Source organism: Rhea americana, unplaced genomic scaffold, assembly GCF_003343005.1.
Source record: "Rhea americana isolate MKP2758 unplaced genomic scaffold, rheAme1 scaffold_100, whole genome shotgun sequence".
Taxonomy (NCBI): domain Eukaryota; kingdom Metazoa; phylum Chordata; class Aves; order Rheiformes; family Rheidae; genus Rhea; species Rhea americana.
In genome coordinates this window covers 1176090-1198663 of record NW_028185040.1, presented here as the reverse complement: position 1 = coordinate 1198663, position 22574 = coordinate 1176090, and the positions used below count along the sequence as shown (strand labels likewise).

Below are 22574 nucleotides of genomic sequence, written 5' to 3'. Positions count from 1 at the left end.
CCTGGTAAAGAGTAATCCTTCCCCCGTGCCAAAGAGGCATTCAAAGTTAAAGGGACAGCTATATATTTCTTGGAAAGGGAAGCGAAGAAAGTCATTTCAGGATTTTGGTTTTTCCTGTCTCAATTATCTTACTGTTTTACCCTGTCTTTCTCATCCTGTGATTTTGTAGAGTTCCCACTGTCAAAAACTAGGTTAGTTGTTATTTCTATTTCCYTTGCCTAGAGGGCAAGCAATCATCCATCCAAACTGTCAACTTAAACACCACTTCTTGGCAAACAGCCTTTCTTTGCCCTTCCTGATAGCTTAAAAAGAAAAAAGGGGTGGTGGTGGAAAGCCAACCAGGAACACCAGGTCTTCTCCTTCACTTTTTCAGACTTTGGGTCTGTGGCAGAGCAGAGACACAGAAGCATTAGCCTGCAACTATTCTGTTGTAGTAACAGCTGGATCGAACCATACAGGTTGGAGTTTATCAATATTTTTTCATTATATTGTTTAAAAACTAAGAAAGCGTTATTTTTCCTCTTCTGAACTGTAAGGTATATGTATGTGAAGTTTTTTTTTTATTATTATTTTTTAAGTTTCTGCTTTAAATTCCAGTTAAAAGAGCTTTGATTTAAAGAGCTTTGATTTTTTTTCTTGTCTTTTTTTTTTCTTGTCTTTTTTTTTTTTTTCTTTTTTTTTTTTTTTTTTAGCCTCATAGACTGTGTCTTTTGACCAACCAGGAAACATTTTTATTAGCAAAGGGGCCAAAATCAAAGGGAGCCTATTGCAAAATTGTTGTTATTGTTACTGTTATCACTGTTGATATTTTGTTGCCTTGCTTAGGTCAATCTATGCAGAGAATTTACATGCTTTTCCTTATGTGTCTAGGAGGCTTAAAACACAACTATTTCTCTCCCTGTTTTGCAGTTTTATGCTGTGTTTCAAACAGAAATATTTTTGGCTGCAGTTAGTTATCTGTTATGTTTCTTCTCCATTAAGAGTGAAATCACATTGCACTTAAATGTGGCATGATGATAGTGTCAGCTTCCAGTGCAGTTATTCAAAAAGAGCAACACTGATTGCCTCAACTTGCGCTAGGACTTCTGCACTGAAAAGAGCAGAGCAAGCTGAGTAGGAATTTTACCAAAGGCTTCACACAGACAGAAGTATGCCCAAATTTATGTTTACCAAAGTAAGAGAAAACTTGAAGGGTTATTCCAACTCTCTCTGCCTAATGCACTCCCCAAAAAGTGTCATTCTCTAGTATCATTTCACTGGAAGGTGTTTTACTTGGGAGTTTTCATGTGGAAGTCCTCAAAGTAGCCTGAATATCGGGTTGAGTGTCCCCCATTCCTTTCAATGCAAGTGGGAGATATTTTGAAGAAATCAAATAAATCCTACAGATAAGTCCTATAGCAGGTCAGATTTCAGTGGGCTTAACCACTCACAAGTTGATGGACAGAGAAAGGGGACTTCAACTTTATTTAAATGCCCAAACTAGGATGCTAAAGTTAAATACTGAAAATATTTATTTCATCAATTTGCTTCTGAGGGAGACACAGAAAATGGGAATCCTCTTGGACTTTTAGACCTCACTGTTGGAAATTCAGGGAGTCAAACCTTGCAATCTCATTTCTGTTGAATTTGACAGAGAGACTTTTCCACTTGCCCAGTCCATTTTAGGACTGTCTTTTGCACTAGACAGTGAGGATCCTAGCTCAAATTCCCAGACAAAGCAAGGGAGAGTTCAAACAGCTTTTTACTTAGTCTCCTTGAAGTTATGCTCTTCAAGCAATGGTTTGTATCCAGAAATGGCAATTGAACAGAGTGAATGCTGGAGACCAGAAATTATAGCTGTTTCTGCCTGAGGGCACCACATCAACTGTATCTTTCTTCTTGTTAACTGGACAAGAGATAGGTGGATAGATGATAGATCCCAGATGTAGCTGAGTGTTGATTTATAAAAAGCAGCTGATCTAGAATGCCAGACATGACTGTACCTCATAAATGACTTTGCTGTAATAAGATTATTCTTTGTAGTTTTCCTCCTGTGTTTTTCTTTCTTAATGCTTATCTAAAAGCAATGATTGATTCAGAAACTATATATACTAAATCATATTCCAGAACAAAAAGTATTTTCATCCAAGTGTAGACGTCTGAAAAAAGTATTCATTTTTTATATTCATTTTGTCTTGCAAGAGCATACTTAGTGTTCTGCCACTATGCCTTAGCAGTCCAGATACTAAATATGTTCAAATACTTCCCTGAATGGAAATGGAATGTGCCAGGCATTTTAAAGGTTTTCTTAACTCAAAATATATGAGATTTGCTGTTACCTCCTAATTCGTATCTTCATAATTGCAAGTTTAGTTGCATATTTCTCAATGCTGAAGTTTACCATAGGAAGTCTATTTAAGTACTGGTGCGCCTGAATATGGAGATGTTTGCACTGATAAATGTTTAAAGAAACTAGATAAATATTAATGAAGTGTGATTGAGAAATCACTTGACAAATGGGAAGAGCAATTATTAATAGCACTATCCAGTAGGTCTCACACAGTGTGAGGAATACGGTGTGAAGCTGCTGAAGTTCAAGAGCCTGTTTCAGTGAAACAATAACACTTTACTGTAGTTGGTGGCAAGAATGTTTCTGTTAAATGCTGGCAACTGAAGTGAGACAAATCTGTCTGGGAACCTGCCATAAACTGTTTATATGTTTTTCAATTTTTAGAAACTTTTTATTTCTCGCATTCTGTATTTAAGAGCTGGTATCAATTGCTACTGATGCAGATTCTTCAATTTCTACCTTGAAACTTCCTTGGAGGGAAGTGAGAGGAAAAAAAAAAGATTTCCAAGATGTTCTCAGTGTGTTATCAAATGAACAAAACACACAGAACATGGAAACCAGCCAGTCATCCATTCCATCAACAGATTTGCAGAGCTAAATTTGCTTCTGGAGAGCAGTTAGGAATTAAAACACACAGATGATGAGTGGTGCTGGCACCCAAACTGTGATCAAGAGGACACTCTTGTCTGAAAAGATGTACCCTATCAGATTAATCATTATGTGTTAATTAATTTGAAATCAAAAGGATGTCTTCTGCTGTCTACACGCAGGAAATCAATGGTGATAATACTAATTAAATATAATGGAAGTTACTTCTGTACTTCCCACATCTGGGGCCAAACTCTTTATTGCCCTTCACATTGTGTCATTTACAGTTCAAACCCATTGCAGCATCTTACCTTCCTTGTGCCCTCTGTAAACGGCTCTGCAAGCCATCAGTGGGTAGTGGAAAATCAGGCCAATGGATTACTCAGCTGGGAAATGAGCTAATTTTAGCTAAACTAGCTCTAAACTTTGACCTCTAGCCCTGAGAAGGTGTGTCACTGCACCTCCCCTGCTGTATGTCATCCTAAGATGAAAAAAATAGTCCTTATGCCTCACTCTTCCCTTTTACTCTCTGCAAGCACTTCTTTTCTTTAACATATTTCTAATTTCCTCACATTTCTCCTGACAACTTCTCTGAGATATGTGAGGCTCCATTTCCTTGCAGGGGGGCTCCTCTGAGGCTCCCCGTGCCCTAAGTTAAAAAAAAAAAAATCTGTTGTGCCCAATGGATGATGAGGGAATTCAGTTTTTCCACCTTGCACACTGATTAAGCAATGCGCTGCAGGGGATGTATGAGGACTCTACTCTAGACTCTACTTGATTTTTTTTTTTCAGTTACTTTGACTCCAAATAACCCCAGATGGCTCTCACTGTGGGAGCAATGCTCACTTCTTTTCTTTGACCAACTGCTGTGACAAGACCTGTACATCAGATGTGAGGCTGGATTTGTGCACGGTTTTCCTTTTCTCTGTCCTCCCTGTTCCCTCTTCCTTCAGCTTAGTATTTCCTCACCATTCTTGTGTAATTGTAATAGYCTGAACTGAGAGGATTTTGCAAGGTCTCGGCAAGTAGACTAGACTCTCTCCACCAAATGTCTGAAAGACTTGAGTAAAACAGTTTATGCTGCACATCCCTACCTCTGCCCAAAGAAGTTTGCTGTCTTGTTCTTTCAGTCTTCTATTCAAAACTTTTCATTAGTCTCTCAGTCTCTATTACCCAGTGGCRGGTGGCTAACCACAACTAAAAATCTGAGTGATTTCAAAGGCTGTTGAGTATCGTGATTTATTTGTCCAGAGAAAATTCACAAAAGGGACAGAAAAAAAAATCACATCCTGATCATTGGCAATTGTCTCTGTACAACCTTTTCTCTTTTCTGTCATTTTTGGCCTGTTGTATGTGACTACAGCAGATGTAGACATTGCTTGACATCTAGGTTTTCAAGGCAGGAGCATCACAAACCACTTCTCTGTTAGTGCAATTCACCTTGACGAATGGGCTCCTTGCTCAGGAAGTGGTGGCAGTGTCCCAAGAGGTGAAGATAAAGTGCCTCAGCAAAACATTGTGGAGGGCATTCCCCAGTGGCTGCGAAGCTGTGTCTTCCTTGAACCAACACTGTCCACACCAGACAGATAGCCTCCCGGATTTGTTAAATAAAGCAGAGCACTTTTACTTAATCAGTGTTCCTTTTCCCTACCATGTCCAATGATAAAGAACCACTTAAGAGCTGTCCTTGTGGAGCTTAATCCATTCTTCTCTCTCAAAGTCTTTGACGCAGCCTGGCTTATGTCTGTCATCATTCGCACCCCTTACCCCCCACCTCAGAAAAGATCAATTCTAGTTGTAAATGTGATTAATAACTGGCCTGATGGCTGTCAGAACATTACATTACAGTTTTGCTGGAGCAGTTTCCACAGTCTGATGGGTAGCACCTGAAAAGCTATGTCAATGACATCACATCGAGCTCGTTCTTGTTTGCAGACTGATCCGATAACGTGGGAAAAGTTTAATTCCTGAAAGATATGGGACTTGATACCGAGCAAAATGCCTCAGCACTAGCATTTAAAATGCAGAGCATTTAAAATTTCCTACTACCCATTCTTATCAGAAGGGGCACCCCTTATTGTGCTGAGCAGGGTACAAGTTCCTACTCACAAGACTTACAATTCAAAYGATACAGCTGAAGAGAGGCTTTATTCTTATAGAATAGTTCCCTTAGCAAACTGAGGTGCAAGAGAAAGAGGAGACTTACCCATTAAAGAAAGAACCCAGGTCTCCATCGTAGCAGCCCCATGGTTTAGCCATAAAAAATAGCCTCTCCTCTACGATACACCGCAGAGCTCTCTACTGCCTGATAAGCACTAAAATTGCTGCTACTTACTTGCGATGAGTAAGAGAGTGAGGTCTTTTTGTGTGGTTTGCAGACTTGTTTTGTGAGATGGCATCAGACTTGCCAATGGAAGAAAGGGACTGTGTTGTCCAGGAGAGCATCACGGACTTGCCCAGAGGAAGACTCCCCACTGTCCAATGTGGTAGGCCACCCTTTTCCTACCCCACAGCTTGSTAAGACTAGAAAAGAAACCTGAGGATTCTCCACAGCCCATGGTGACCGAGGGCAATGTCAGTGAGGTGTTTTTTCTCTGTTTTWCTAGCACACTAGTGACTAATTTGTCACTAACGCTTTGTTCTTAGTTGTTAACTCCATTTTCATTTTTATTTTCAATCTTTTGTTCTTGTCCACAGAGGTTCCAATGGATCTGTGCACCTGTTTGTATTTGCTATTCAAATGTTAAACATGCATAAATCCATTTTTTCCCCAAACTAGTTAATCAGTGTCAGGTATTTAAATTGATATTCAGTGTAATGCTTGCAGTTGTGGTTTGCCTCCTTCCTCTTTGCTGGATGGCAGAAAAAAAATTTGATTTTGTTGTCATCAACACTTCATCTGTATTCAAATATTCTTGCTTCTATTTGGGTGAAGGTGTTCCTTGTCAGAGGATGTCATCTAACACCCAAGATCCATCTCACTAGCCTTCTCAAAGCCATGTGTTTAGTCCAAGCCGCCTACTAGGCTGCTGCTTTGGGCAGTTAAGCAGCTCCAAACAACTTCTTTTCTCTTCCTCCTGACATAGTTGAACTGCCTTGGATGTGCCTTACTGTCTCTCTCYATATTGACCATAAGAGAAACTTAAAAGACTGGTTTAGAGAAGTTGTAATGGATTACACCGTTATACCCAGGGAATACCCTTCRGGGAACTCTTATTCCTAATCTTCAGTACACCAATAATTAGCTTTCAGGGTTACAGCTCGGCAGAGACAGACAGTCTTAAAACAACTTTGTTGCTTTGTAGTATAACAAAAAGCAGATTAACCTTTCAAATCCGTGTATACTGTATTTGAAATGTCAAAATTAGATTTCTAAAGACTCAAGAGTAAAGACTTCAGATTGATGCAGTCTTTCCATGTCTTTCACTGTGTTAATGAAACTTGTACCATTGAATCCTGAAAGTGATAATGCGACAGAAGTGTCTCCCACTTGATGTCCTACTGAGCCACATTACAGACTTGCACTTGCCTACTCTGTCACAGAGAGCAAGGCAATACCTTAAGCTGATGATCTGAGTGGCTTCAGTTGAACCTGAAGGARAAGAAGCATGCTTGTAGTGTTTTTCAGCAGTGAACTGAATACTTCCGAGCCATCTTTGCTTACCTTCTGGTTGAAGAACTGAACTGGGAAGCAGGAGATCTGGGATCCCTTCCTGGCTCCACTGTGGGCTGTAACAGTTTAACATATATAAGGTTAATCTTTTGTCCTGTAGCTCCCCTTCTCTGCAAAAAGGAGGCAGTAATCCTCCCTCTGCACAACAACAGTCTGTCACCCCTGCTTACAGCTATGGCAGGGACCGTTCCTCAGAATGCATTTATACAGGATCCAAATRGATATTTTTCCATTTTTATTGGGACTACTAGACACTATCAAAATATGGACAACTGACAGATAATAGAGACGAATGAATAATTCATTTTTTTTTACTTTCTAAATTTGATTAGAAAAAACATAAAGCTACTAAATGAAATCACTAAATGTCTCTCCCAATATTTTCCATGCATTCCAGGATTCTCCTAAAATGCAGCAATACAATAAGGTGGTTAATTATTACAAACTGACCTGGCAATACTTTAGCTAATGGTTCTAATGGTTAGAAGATTCTAAAGAAGAAAACATTCACCATTGGTTGAATTCTGGTGTTTTGTAAGTTTTAGTCACATTATTCCATAATTGTTTTGTTGCCTGATCGTATTATTCTTACCAAAAGTAARCCTAATTTGGAATTTTCTCTTAGAATAAACTTGCACTAGAAAATATCATGTTTGAAGTACTGAAATTTCCTGTAGGAAAATTGTGACCCCTGAAAATTCAGAACAAAATATTTTGCTTTGGCTGGCTTCAGGCAAAGCATGAACATTTTATTTTGTTAATCTACATCAAAACACTCTGTTTCACAACTCTTCAGCATTAACTGACATGTCTGGCTTATGATCCAATGTCTCATGAGAAATGTATTTCAGTGCTCTGTTCAGTTCCAGTGGGTTCTTTGAAGGGTAACATTTCCCATYGTGTGTCTGGATAGCTTTTTGATCACACTGTGTGCTACATCCTGAGAATTTCATAATGCTGGGTGCCTCGAGGGAGACATAGCCTGCCCCACAGCATGATTTATGGTGGAAACTACATATACCTACAGCTCCATGAGGCAATGTGCTACTGTAGAGAAATGTAATTTAACCTTGAACTTACTCAAACGTCTTTTGTTCACCAGAATTTTGATATTTCAAATGTTTGCCCCTCTTTAGGATGAAAATGTGTGTTGAAAGACAGGTATTTCCCATGAACTGTTCAGTATGAGTGCACAGATTCACTGCTTAAACAAATTCAGCTGAAGTCTACCTATTTAGAGCTGGAATTATGTCAGAAAAGCAAGTAAAAGATTCAGCCTCAGGAATTATGTTTTGGAGGTATGGTAAGGTGTATAAAAACAGTGGTAACCTTATGTAACAATTGCACCAGCGTTTTCCAGTTCCAGGGTAAGGCTGAGTCAGCCAAACTTATGCACTATGGGGCTAGTTACTATCAGTGGTATCACTAATAACTASCATGTCACCCAGCAGACACAGATCAGCTAGGAGCTGTAATACAGCTGCTGCTTATGTGAGGCACCARAAAGGCTTTTGCTTCCATTCCTCTCACTCTTGCCTCTGGATAAGCTGTTTTAATTAGATTCTTATAAAATTGAAGGTCACAAGTGATAGACTTTTCTCATGTGGAATAGTAAAAATTTGTGGTGTTTGCCTTAAGCACAAATACAAGAATTAAGTCTCAACGTTTAGCTGAAGCCGGYGGATGTTAAGGAGAAAGTAAATGGTGTTCACAGGCAGAAAGGAAGATGTGCCTATGGCTCTGTCTCTTCTGCCAGCAATCCCCGTCGCAGCTCGTCTCTGCAACGAGCGCCCAGGGCTGTGCCTGCCCGCCAGGTTGCCTCCATGGCCTTGCCTCCTCACAGCAGAGAGCAACCATCCTTTGGGGAGGATTTAGCTGCTTTGTTTTTGTTAATGATTTTTATTTTACTGTCTGTCTACAAGTGGGGATAAGCAGCAAGATCAGGAGCAGGCAGATAAGACAGAACGTCATTTGTGGTTTCTAGTAAGGAACTACAAAATTTTTTACTACAAAATACCAAACTCCACAGACTTCTGAAGAGACCCATTGGGAAAAGCTGATATTCAYGAGGAACCTCTGTGTTTTTAGCTCCATTTGGAGGAATGAGAATATCCTCAAGTGAGGACTTCAGCAGACAAGTCTTAGGCTCAGCTTCTCCACTGGCATAATTTAATTTTCATCTGTAGAGCACTGGAGTTTTCTAGTCCAAGTTTGCACGTTGGCCTAGAAGTTATAGTGTAGGAGTTTCAACTGTGCCTTATTCAGTGCTTAACTTCTTGTTTGTCCTCACCTACTTTCCTAACCTGCTGATTGTAGGGAGTTCATAGATTTTTTTTTTTAAGAATGGAGCTAGATGCCCAAATCATCTCTCAGGCTTTTCTATATTCCTCAAAATCTCCACTTTCTCAGCACTTTTGGAAACCCAAACTATCATTTAACAGTGCTACCACTTTCTACGCTTTGAATTTATTGAGTTTTCTTTCGCAAGTAAATAATGCAGTTCAAGAACATGATTTAATTTAATTTATTTTAAAAAGATCTAGTCTTTTCTCCTATTAGCAGGAGATTACTGATGCTAAAATGCTTTATCTTCYCTCAAGTGTCAGAGGCAAGATTTTGTGTTGCAAAATATATTATTTGTAAGCAAAGATGTACTTAGATGTGCAGTAAACAGAGCACCAATTAGCACCACAGTTGGTTTACGAAGTATTTTTTGTTTGTTTGTTTRTTTGTTTTCATAAGTTTTTCTGACAGATTTCTGAAGGGCATTATTTCCCCCAAAGTATCTTCTAGTTTAATAATGAGATGCAGTGTTTCTTGTGTCAGGAACAAAATACTTATACAAATCAGGAGATGCAAATACCATACCTTCCCCTTTACTCTTTCTGTGATCTCTTAAATATGAAGAAAAAAATTCTAATATTTCAAAATGTCAAGCTCTCTAACAAGGAACTTCCCATGAGTCTTGTTATTAAGGGAAGAAGTGCAGACTCTAACCATGAATGAAATGGTTCAGCTTGCAGTACTTGCAAATGCAAAGTTCGTGCAAGCCATGAGGTGGCACAGATTAATGAGCAGTTTACTGTCGCTTGAGAAGTTGGATGGCTTAGGCTTGGTAACTGTATATTTTCATGTTCTTAAGTCACAGCAAATAAAAGATAATTCAGCTTACTTTAGCCTACAAAAAAAAAAAAAAAAAAAAAAAAGGACTTAAGGTGTCATACCTTTTGTTACCAGTTTGTCCATAAGTCTAACCCCTTGAATTTTGCTGAACAGTTACTTTCTATGCTGCCTCCAAACCTGAAGTTCCTCATCATTAAATTATTTACTCAATACCCCGACTAGTGTTCCATGTGGTGAATTTGTATTTACTTCAGTCCTGGTAACACAAGATACAAAGGAAAACTTACAGAACAGCAGTAAGTTTGTGGTTGTGGAGTATCACAGGGAAGAGTACCTAAATACTGCTAGGGAAAAAATTCTAACAACTCACATTTTTAGATCTTATTTTTGACATTCTCAATTTCCAGCTTTTGCTGGCACATGAGTAGGAAATGGTGTATAACAAGTAGCTGATTCTTATTCAAATTACATTTAGTTTGCTGTTAGAAAGTCTGATTTATGTTGCCACAGACAATTACAAGATATCAGTAACCTTTATGTTCTCAGTTTGGCTGGATATCCTTGTACTGAGTAAGCCAGAAGGAACTTATCACAGAATTTACAGTCAGAAAAATGATCCAATAGCGAACATGAAAAGATCCTTCCATATTGACACAGTTTTGTTAAATGGAAAAGAAAACTTTAAAAACAATAAAAAATGTGTCTTGTGGTATACAGAAAAATATCTGCTATTGCTCCTAGGCAAATGCTGCCCCAACTTTTGAAGGATCAAAAAGTGTGTCATATCAATGTTGGGAGGGGCAGTGATAATTACAGGCATTATATAGTTGTATCTCACTTATTCTCAGTGTAAGCAAGTTCATGAAATGGTAAAAATGGGCACCTTACAGCTTGTAGCTGTAGCACACTCAGATACCTGTAAAATGTTGGCAATTCTTGAATAAATATTTTCTCCTCCAGAAACTCTTGCAGCTGACCTGGACTGTTTTGCTCCTCTCAAGCACATTAAACAAGAGCAAAATATTCACTGATTTCAGTGGATTACCTCTGGAAAACTGTTCTACACAGGAAAGTTCTACCAACATGTGCTGGAATGAGAATTCAAAATAATATATATTAACTGTATGGAAACTGTTACTCAAAAACAGAGATGAAAAGATGTTTTCATCTTATTGGCTGCATGTGCATCTTCAGCTTTGCAATAGGCGGTGGAGTCACTTCATAATGCTTACTCATAAATAAAAGGGGCTTAGACAGTACCACTTCTGGTTTATCTAATGTAAAGGTATTTATTTTGCTCTGCTTATTGATATGTGTTGCACTTACTTATGACTAACATATACTGTAAATCAAGCTTGCCAGATAAGTGTAGTCTGCAATTGTGCCACTTGGGCTAAAATTTTTCCTTATATAATGCAATCAGTGTTCTGTTTTTTTTTTTCCTCTAATTTAACACATTTCTGGTTTAAGGAATGAACAGAAGAAAGGGAATGAAAGATCTTTTTATCTTTTTTGTTTGCAGTTTCCTTGTCAGTACCAGAAATGGTACAGGTGACTCTGCAAAGCTACAGGAGGTAGGTCTCARACACAGTAGAGGTCTGTTATATATTCTTTTTCCTTCCTTTTCTTTTTGACAAAAGGAAGAATTTTAGCTTCTTTTTTTTTTCCCTCAGGTGAGAACAATGTTCTTATGTTTATATGCAAGTAAAATTAACCCTGGATGTAACAAAAGCATGTAATTTTATCTGTTAAGAAAGATCTCYGTACAACAGAATGTTGCTTTTCAGTGAGCAAACCCTGAAAAAAGTTATTTCTATACAGATTACCATATACAACTGCAGTGAGAAACTAAGTAAAGAATGGTTTCTCAAATGCTACTCCTGCAGCTGCAACTTGTCGTGCCTCGTCTCTCTGAAACTTTGAGAGCAATTATATCTTTTAGAAGTAGGTGGCTAAAGGAACCATGCTCCCTAAAGGTTCCCCAAAGATTCACCATCTGTCAAAAGTGAGCCATTCTGCCACCTTTATAATTAGCATTTACTGGTACCTAACACCTACATTCTAACACCTACTGTAACATACTGTTCTTGAGAATTAGTGTATTGCCATACTCTCATGCTGACTCTTCTTCTAAGGCATTGCTATTATGTATCATTATAAACGAAGACAAAACGCAAATGTTTACTCTAGGAAAAATCATAATGACATCCCAGAGGAGCATATGAGTAAACACATTTCATTGTTGCTTTTTTCCAAYTAGATCCCTGCAAGAGTTTTCAGAAAGTCCTCTTATGTCAAGATGCAACAGCCTCAACTCTTCCCATTTTCTCACCAGTGCACCCCAGAGGTGAGTTATTCCCATGTACTTGCAGCTGAGAATACTAGGGACTAGTCCCATTTAGGGATCAGTAAATACAGACAGAATTTTGAATATGCAGTTCCAAGTGTTAACTCCTAAAATGCATCTCCTCATTTATYTTAACAAGATCAAAATGATCTTCTACTAATAACAGATGTCTGATCTGAAATGCATTTATTCCAGTAAAAAAACTACTCACAACTGCAGTGGTCTTTGAAGCAATCAGAAAGTGAAAAGCTGAGATCTTATGGCAGCATTTCATCTCTGTTTTGTGTCTAGAGAGAACTGAGCCTACAGATCTGTGAACTTATACCTTTTATTAATGTTCCTCTTGCTAAGCTCTCTAGATCCCAAGCCATCAAATATCTCGGGGGGAAGAAATCTGTGTACTACAAATACTAATATTGTTAAGAGCACTAGCTCTGAGCGATGTGATGGAAAATGACAATCTTTATTTGAGCAGAAGTCATTATGAGAGGGGAGGAAAAGGAAAGCAAATCATTTAACAAAAATAAGACCATGTAGTAGCTACTGAAAGAGAAAAGTGGTACCAAGACAGTGCTATAAATAATCCTGATATTTTCACCACAGTGTAACTGAGTGGCTGGCCATTGGGGAAAAGGACCCAATTGAGATTCTTCTTGATTTGGGGTTTGGTACAGAAGAACCTGATGTCTGCACTAAAATCCCTCCTCGGTTCCTTAGTGGTGCTTCTGTAGCAAAAGGGATCAACATCCGAGTTTTCCTGGAGGCTCAGAAGCAGCGGATGGACATTGAGAGGCCAAATCTATACGGTAAGGAGAGATATTTTAGAAAAAGGAAGAATTTTATGCAGGAAGTGACCATATAATATAAAGAGCATGAGAACTGAGAGAATAAGGAAGAGGAGACTTACAGGAGAAAATCCATGAAAAGGGAAATCCATTCAGGAGACTTCTAGGATCCTTGTGTACCTCTTTACAGCAATGAATGATATTTCCTAATATAAGTGAAATACCATTCAGCTCTCCTCAGCTATGGACTCCTATTTATGAGCTGAAGGTACCAGCTGTGGTGTTTTACAACATGACCACCCATCCCCTGTCAGACCGATCCCACCACTTGAGATTAGTGTTTGTGYAGCAGAGGCTGCGGAATTGAATGCAGGTCCGTTGCCTTAGCTGTGTCACGGGGAACATGTTAGCGCATATTCACTGTCACTGCTGGTTTAAGCTGATACAAAGGGTTTTGAGCTCAGCAAGGCCAAGCATTGCATCGTGGGCATGCACTCCYTTTTCCCTTCTGTGGGAACAGGACTTCTGTCTTGGAAAGACATGTAGAGCAGCTGACAAGATCTTAACCTTCCTAGCTGGAGCTGCACGAGCTTCTGTATCAAAGTCACAAATCTCTAGCTAGAACCTAATAGTTTTGTGGTTCAAATATGCTATGAGATGTAGATGAGGATCATATCATATGAATGTTAGAACTGCATTATTTAAGATGTACAGTTTTTATTTTTATTTATTTAGATGTTTTTAAATCTCATTTTGTGTGGCACCAGCTACCAACTCCATTTTGCAGATGAGAAATGAAGACAAGGTCCTCATCCTTAAGGTATAGCTGCATTAAACCAGTATTGCTAGTTTTCTGGTATACCTTCCTTCTAGAAAGACCAATTTGGACATCATTTCTCCTCATGTTTGCTGCACAGGATAGCCAGATGGCTCTTGAAATCTTCTGTTTATTTAAGATGCTCAGGGAAACAGGATCTCTCACATAGTCCATGCATTCCCATTTAGAATTGCAGCAAGGAAGCAATATATATGGAATAAGAATTAAAACAGAAATGTCAGAGCATCATAGATTTTTTTTATATATATAGAAAGCCCTGTGCACACATTTCAATATTTACAGCAAACTGACACATCAGACAGGTTTCTCTGCTCTCACTCTCTCTCCCTCCGAAATCCTCAGAGAAAAAGGGCGAGAGGGAACAGAGATAATCAGTATGAGTGGATGGAGACCTTAGGGAAGAAGGTGAAGAACTAAGAGTGAATGAAAGGAGAAAAAAAGAATTAAAGARAAGGAGAGAGGTTGTTTGCACAGTGAAGGCAGACAGTGGTAAGCCGAGGTGTGAATTTAATAACTAGTCTTTCAATAGTTCTCAATGGGGACACTCTTTGTACATGTTAACAGCTTATCTATATGGAGGAGTTACTGTGAAGTAAGTTAAGGTTTGCATTTCTATTTTGGTAGGTGTGATGTCCATCAAAACATATTATCTTGCTTTTGACAGTTTGGGAGGGAGTTTTCACACCATCTGTTTAGGCCTCCAAAGTATGTGCCTGGGCTGGGAGCTGCGGCTAGACATTTAATGGAGAAAGATGGGATTAATCCTTCAGAGTTACGTACTTCTGCTCTCTCTGCTCTATATGTTGTTTTATACATGCTGCTTAACTTCAGCCTGGATCACTGCACTGAATTATAGACATTTAACTGAAGTATCGTCTCATGGAGCTTTATCACCCCAGAATCTGTCTCCATAGTGAGTGGAGAGAGTGAGGCACCTCCAGAGAGTCATCATCTACACCAGTCTGTYTCACAGACCGTGCAGGCATTTGGGCACGTTTAAGTTCCTACCGCCTGTGTTCCAGGAGAAGATGTATAGTTAAAAGGATTTTATCAGGTGTCAGCAGTGTACARACTCCTGAAGTATATCCTCAAATGGGCTCTTAGGCACTTGCTTGCACACTCTGTTTTTTCCAATCTCTCTAACCTTATATCATCTAATGATTTTGCGATGTGATGTAGAGAGAAGCAGGAGTGGCAAACTGATGTTTATTTGATTTGAAAATGGATTGCAATTTTAGGGTGGGATCTAATCTATCTATCTTCAACCTAAGGCTGCACCTCAGTTTTCAGGCAACTAATGAGCCAGTTCTTCTAAAGCAGAAGCCAAAATTCCTTGTAATGGTAATTACAATTTTGAAGGCCTCCAGAAGAAGGTACTTCTCCATAAATTAAGTAGAAAGGTTCAGCTTCAAAGATACTCCATGGCATTTATCTCKCCATGAACCATTTAAGGCATTCAGACCCCCTACTGTTACAGAGCTTCTTTGACAGGGCACTGAAATGAAAATGCCTGAATTAGGGAGACCACATGTCACCTCTAGAGATTTTGAGACTATTTTGCACCACTGYTCTCAGAGACATGCTGGATGAAATCACCTGTTTGTGTGGTTTATTAACATTGAYCCATTTCAAGACATATGCACTGACCCATTTCAAGACATGTACACTGTGAATCTCTCTCATTTGACTTTAGCCATGAAAAAGGAAGAAGGTATTTAGTCTGAGTTAGTGAAAGACTGAAAGGTTCCCTCGTCAGTTTGCTTTCTCTGATTCTCCGAATTAGCAGAGAAAGCTAATTGATTTAGTGCAATTTTGTGCACGTCTGAGAAGGTGAGAAATAAGCAGGATTATAGATGCGATTTGGGAAATGACAAAGGTGGAGGAAAAGGAAAGGGAGGTGAGAGACACCAAGTGACTTCCAAAGCAGTGTGATCCCYCTCTAATTTTCATATTTCATTCATTTTCTAGCGCAGTCCTGTTCTGTTTGGCTGTTTTCTGACTGTAATGGAAATAGTTTTCTAGAAGTGCCTCATTGCTGATCTGACCTTTTAAAATACGTGTGGCTTATTACAGTGTTATTTGTTAATTGTCTCCTTGCTTGGTGACAATTGATTCTTCAGCATAGTCATTAAGTTTTCARATGGTTCAGTACACAAAAATAAGACGTATTTTCAGAAATCTCAGCCACTCTTTAGGTACCCCACAGAACCAAAAGAAAAATCACTCTCATCACTCTCTAGAGGTGAACGTTTTACTGACCTAAAGAGAATTGACATTTGACTTTCCAACTGATTAAATAAAGTCACTTGACAATCAGCAGTTACATTAATTGAAAAGTAGTGGTATTTTCAAATATATGGATCCCTATTGAATGTTACAGTTTGATACTTACAATGAAGAAAACACATTTAGTACTATACTTCATTATTCCCATATCTAAATCTACATTTTTTTTTTTTAGTTTTGTTTCTAGGGGTACAACTTCTGTTCARGCAAAGACAGAACAGTACTGCCAACACCCAAAATGAAGCAACTTAAAAAAGGAAAATATTTTAATATATTTAGTTTAAAATATATTTTAATATATGACAAAGTATACCGTGCTGAGWTTTATTTTTTTTATTTTTTCTTGATAAAAAACAAACAATATAAGATAAATCTGCATTTTCTCACTGAAAAATTAAGATTTTTTTTCCTAATTCTATTTGCCTTGAAAAACAATGATGATTAAAACTTTCTTACGGGCTCTTCTCCTCTATTGAGGATCTATTGAGGAATTTCCAGATCTTTTATGTAGACAACTATGTAATACCAGATTTAGGGTAGGAGGCACAAAACCATGAGGTTTTTCTTCTAAATTATAAAAATCTCCCAATCATAAAATCAGGAGATTTTGTTTACACCTTGGCCACTTGCGGAGTTGGTTGAAGTTTCTAGCGAAAATGCATCCACAACTAGGTCCTTTAATAGCTCATCTGTGTTACAGAATTTGCCTCTTTTGCAGCCAGCTCTAGAGATTAAGGAGTTCTGATCAGCATCTTGCAATTTTCCTGTCACCTACCTAAGRGCTCCTTGGGGAGCACCCACTGAAACTGAAGAAACTACTTTCCCAGAGAGAAATGGTCCATTAAGCAGGGCAGTCCCTGATACCAGTTCTTCACAACCTGTATATTTATTACACTGCATGGGAGTGAGGGGGTTGTTTGTTCATTTATCATTTCCCTTTTTATTTGATTTGTTCATCAGGTGTCACAAGTTCTAAGAAATAATTTGGAAGAGCAAAGCAGCRTGCCAAAACTATTTCAAACTGCAGCAAGTTTGGTTCTGGTTCAAATGATGAGTACTGAGCTTCTCTGCCACTGTCAGTCAAAGGAGATTAGTACTTGGCATTTTTATGGCGTGACATAGTGGGAGCCAGATAAAATACTGAGGCTAAAATGTGCTGTACATGAAGAGCATGTAATAGCACATTGGATGCACAGCACCATAAGTGATTTACTCCAGCATCCCAAACTAACACAAATACAAACTTTATCCAACACAGTGTAATCTGTGTGCTGATAGATCAGATAGCTCCTTCAGACAATATCTAGAGAAGCCTTTGACCACGTCTTAAAAAGTGACAGAAATGGCAACAATTTCCTCCGATGTTAAAAATCAGGCAACATTTGTGGCAGGAAGGGGGAAAGGAGTATCCCTGAGATATAGTAATTAACAGGAATTACATGGCATGGTATTTGTCCCTGATGCAAAGGACCAACTCAGATCTGTGTTAAATATCCCCTTGTCATCTAATCATCAGTGAAGCAATATTACCAACAGCCTGCGTGCAGACTGCGTGCAGTAGGTTTGGCTGCTYTCTAGGAGAAATGGCAGCCAAGAACGTTAGCATTTTGCCATCTACTTTCCTCAGCARATCTCTTAAGGTAGGAGAAGTCCTAGTGACATATTCATTGCCTCAGGACGGGTGCAGACAYGGTACACAGACAAATGTGTTGCATTTCCTTGCATAAATAACTGTATTGTGTTGTAGTGATTAAAACCTTCAGAATCCCTTAGAGAAAATATCATTCACTYCTCTTTACCTGTTATGCCGTGGAAAAATGACCCAGAAATAACAGAAGTTTGGTACAATGAAAAAACATTGAGAACCTGTATAAAACATCAGTGTATATATGCTTTGCTGTGAGTTTCCAAGGGAAARACTTTTTGCTTTGTGGTGCTCTGAAAATGAGGACATAGCCTCTGTGGTCAATTGCTACCAAGTAATGGGTATATACATTTCACAGTTTTCCTGGACAGTAGCCAGCTGTAAATATCTGAGATCAGACTCTAAAGACTTCATTCTCAAGGAATTTAATAAGTCCTCAAAAATGACATCCAAATCTGGCCAAACCAAATGGAGAATTTAAGTCTGGATTCTGTAACATTTATTCACACTAAGTACTACTCAGCTGTACATGACCCGATCAATTCAACACTGTGTAAGTGCTTGTGTAATATGAAGAACTATGCGGTGAGGGCTGTATATAGCCTGAAAGGACCTCTGGAAGCAAAAAGAAAAAAAAATGCCAATTTTTAATCATGGTATTTCATATGGTTTTTGACAGTGGCAAGTTTGGATAATCATTATGTCCTATTATTTATTTCAAATTGTATTTTTTGAATGCCATGTTTGCCTTCCGTTGTCAAACTCAAGGGCGTTTTCGACAACTAGAAGTGCTTGATCACSTGACGAGCGCCTTCTCGTCGTTGCTGACTGACGTGAACACCCAGCAGAGCAAAGGACAGGACGCCGGCGGGGGTGAGACCGGCCTGTTAGATACTGAGAGCAGACCTGTGGTTACACGAGCAAAGAGGAGAATAGGTCAGCTCCTGAAAAGGGCTTCTAGGCAGACAACACTGCTGGAACAAAGCTCGCTGGCGTCTGCTGAAGCCAACTCATCCGGCTGGAAAGGACAACCCCACTCTTGTGGTGACATTGCCCAGAGTGGAACAACGCAAGCAGGCTTTTCTGAAAGTGTTTCAGTGGGTTGTCTGACCCCAGAGCATGTCTCTGGAGACAAAGCTGCGTTCACAGTATCCCAGTGTCCGCACACGCCGTCGGGGAAAACTTGGGCTTTGTCACACTTGCTTCCAAAACAGTCCCACCTTTCTTTCACGGGTGAGGTGCCTGCCAAAGGCAGGCGAGGAAAGGARTTGCATTTGCTTTGGGCCCCCTTACTCAAAACATTGGCCAGCCAAAACTACAAGCCGCCAGACTCCTTTGAATTGCAAGAGGTAAGGTGGATTTTTGTGTATTGCTTACCGCCAACCTATTTTTACACATATTTATTGCATAGATTTGAGTTCTTTTTTACAAGATGGAAAATAGAAGAAATTACTTAAAACACTGTGTTTTTAGCATTATGGGGAAAACCAGTGGGATTTATGCTACTCATTGGGGTTTTGATTATTTTAAATTGTCTTTGTGTTAGGATATTGTCAAAGAAGTTGGCACTGAGATTACTGAGACAGGATTAATTCAACCTGTGTGATAGTATAACATGCCAAAGTGTTTTATACAGCACTAGCTTTTTTATAGAAGTAAGTTGCAGGAACACTAATACATATGGTCAAGGATATTTTTACAGACCCAGTCATTAACTGTTTTTTTTTCTTGCTTTTCCCCTCAGGCGCATGTTCTGTGTGCTCTCTCAGAATGTTTCATCACAAAATTATCCTTGGTTTTATAGCAGCATTTGAAATATTTTATTGCTCTATAAGCCGAGCATCCTAAAACCAGAATAACTCAGAGCAGCAGCTTGTTCTCAAATCCACAGTTTTCAAAGTCCATGATACTCAGTATCTATATGTTTTAGCAACAGTGGATTGTCTGGGGTTCAGCCTGAAGTAGCAGAGACCAGGATACTTGCCAGTCCTTGTCTTATATCCAGAGTTCTTGTGTCTGCAGCAATTTTTTCTGCCTGTATTACTGCAGAAAGAGGGCTCTACTGTTAGAACAAAGAAAGGAGAAGAAACAGGATAGCTGGCAGCTTCCTGAAAAAAATATGGGAGGAAGAGAGTAGCAAGAGCCTGGAAAAGGCTGGAAAGGGGAGGCTTAAAAAAGATTTCCAGTTTTGAAAGAGGTTGGAAGAGGTCAGGTTAGATTGGTGGCATACTTTCTGAATAAAAGATATTTAATTTTTCCAAGTCCTTCTGGAGGTATTTCATTGTGAAAGTTTTGGTGCTGCCTAAGTTTCCCTTTGTGTCCTGCAATTACTGGAACTAAGTTGACAGAGCTGACTCAAAGAATGTAAGTTTGGGTCTAATTAGAGGCCTTGGTGGGAAAGAAAGGGTCTTTCAGAGGTCTCCAGTACAACAAATTTATGCAACCCATATGTCTTTGTACAGACTCAGCACACTGGACTTGCAGCTCTTTGGTTAGTAGCTCTGTAACCCTTGCAAGTTATCACGGACTCAAAAGTGAGGACGCTGATGGAGCAACAATTGCAGATGATGACAAACTTCCCAATCTGCTGTCCAAGACAGTTTGGTGAATGCTATACGCTATATTAAACAGTGTATACACTGTTTAACTTTGAGTTCTTTTTACTCCTATTCCTCTCCTCCCCTTCGCCCCCCAATTAGGAATACACTCATAATCATCATCACCATCAATAAGATGTTTTCCTCTTCTCTCACACTACTACTTSCTCTTCTTTTTCCTTTTCTTTTCAGATTCAGAGCTTTGAGGATGAAACTCTATGTAAAAATGATCCTGACAGCACATTAGGTGAGTGTTAAAAACAGACATGTTGCCAGATTTGTTTTAAAAACTGTCTTCCCATGTAGTCCCTTCTAAAAGCTTATCCTAGGAATATGTTTTCTCTTTGCATCTGTGGTGTTTAGAGTCATTATTCTGGCCATAGCAGTCTAGATTACATGACTTGATAAATCATAGGGCTGTAAAATGTACTCACCTCATGAGGAGGCCACAGGGAGTGCACACAAAGAGGGTACCTGCTTTGAGTGTTTCGGGTACCTATCTGATGCATTAGGCATCCTCGTGTAAGTCATGCGTGCAAGTCCTCTCAGGACTGACTTACAAATGAAGCCAAAGCCTCTCTCCTGCTCAGTGACTCATCCACCAGASCAGGCAACCTCTTATCTGCCAACCTGCTGATCCTAAGAGAGGAAGCCACAGAGCAGGTTGGGCATTGCTGCACAGCATCCACTGTGCATACAGCTCAGCCGGGGCTAGGCAACAATGACTTTTTGGTTGCAGTGTGGCCTCCACCCCATCATCTAAATCTCCCATATTACAGAGACTGTCATCACATGGGCTGACATGGCACTGGATCRTGTGTTAGAAAATAAGTTCAGAAGTCTGTGAAAGGATTAAACGCAAAGCTGTTAGACCAGATGTTATGCTGTCATTTGGGGCAATGTGAGTTTGGATCCTGAGAACGATTTGCTGGCAGGGGTGGCTGTATTGGCTGTTCTGCCTCCAGAAAAGAGAGCACTCAGCCTTGCTCTCTTGTGACCCTTGCTAACCAGTGCTTAGAGCAGGACTGGCAGTTTTTTGAAATGGGACAGAAATTTGAGGTARAAGAACAAATGAGTAGCAAGAAGCAGATAGAAGGAACAAAGATGAAAATCTGGTGAGTCCTCACCTTACAAATACTGCATTATGTCACTTTTGGGGATCCAGCACAAACAATTAAGCAGCCCAAATTCATACACAGCTATAGGATTAAAAATCCAATATCAGCTGGTGCCAGTCATTCACAGATGCCATTGGCTGCGGTGACAGCTGGATTTGCAAGAGTTCAATCATGAGCCTATTGAAGACAGCGGCATAAGTCCCACTGAGTTCAGTGAAGCTGAAGGTGTTTTAATCAAAGTGAGCAGAGTTTTCTTGATAAATGCTAGAGCTGAGCAAATGCGATGGAGTTTATAATTAATTTGTTAGCCCTGGAGGTTGTATTTTTGTTTTCAAGTGATCTGTAAGCAGATACTTTGTTGTTTTACTGTTTTTTTTCAACTGGATTGTACAGATTATATAACTATGCCAGCCAATCTTTCTTACCACATCAGMTGGCAGGGTTGTGTGTCCGGTCTGACAATGGGTGGCTCCAGCAACTCTTGGGGCTTCAAGTCAGGTCCTTGCTGCTAGTCACACAGTATGATTTGTTGCCCGAGTTACATGAGGTTGCTTTGATTTTGCTTCTTGAATGATCACTCAATCTTTAAGGACAAGCTCCCACACCAGCAATCTTGCTCATAGTAGTGTCTATACAAAACATAGCAGTTGTCAAGGATTTGTGCAGAGAAAAAGACCATTTGGACAAATGTTCAATAAGAAATGARCAATGGAGAAAGTGGACATATCCAAATGGGCAAAAATAATCAAAACATGCCCACAAATTCTTTTTTCCTTTTTAATGTCCAGCTCTAAAAAAAATCACTGTGTTATTTAATGATGAAAGATATTTKTGAAAGGATTTTGCAGATTTTATAGATACATTCATCTCAATAGAAAGAAAGAAAGAAAGAAATGTATTTCCTGAAAACTCACTTTAAAACATAGGAATAAGCATGTATTCGTGGTGATTTCAGGATAGAGAATGCAGAATGTGATTATTTGTTTTKAATTCTGATAAGGCTGTCATCCAGTTAGGTTATCAATTAATATCATACAAATAAAACTATGCTTATTTAGGATTTGTGCCTTAACAGCACCATAATATTATTTTAGAGTTTAGTTTAGAAATTCGAATCTCTCTTTTCCACTCTGTTATCATAGTGTTACTGATGCTTACCCTAAACTGAAAGAAGAGATTTTGATCATCTTTTTAATGGACTCTTTTTTCATATTCTTTCTCTTTTTCCTACTGCTTTCCTCTATA

The 22574-nt window shown here is 39.1% G+C and overlaps 1 protein-coding gene across 1 annotated transcript in view; it reads left to right on the top strand.

The window, feature by feature from the left end:
- The first annotated feature begins 424 nt into the window (after positions 1-424).
- The window catches only part of ITPRID1 (ITPR interacting domain containing 1), a 44181-nt gene continuing 22031 nt past the window's right edge, over positions 425-22574 (top strand). The window contains exons 1-6 of the mRNA XM_085303968.1: positions 425-458; positions 11236-11287; positions 11974-12060; positions 12664-12866; positions 18383-18963; positions 20404-20458. Of these exons, the coding sequence (XP_085160094.1) occupies positions 11256-11287; positions 11974-12060; positions 12664-12866; positions 18383-18963; positions 20404-20458 (958 nt within the window). The 5' untranslated portion in view covers positions 425-458; positions 11236-11255. The remainder of the gene's footprint in view (positions 459-11235; positions 11288-11973; positions 12061-12663; positions 12867-18382; positions 18964-20403; positions 20459-22574) is intronic.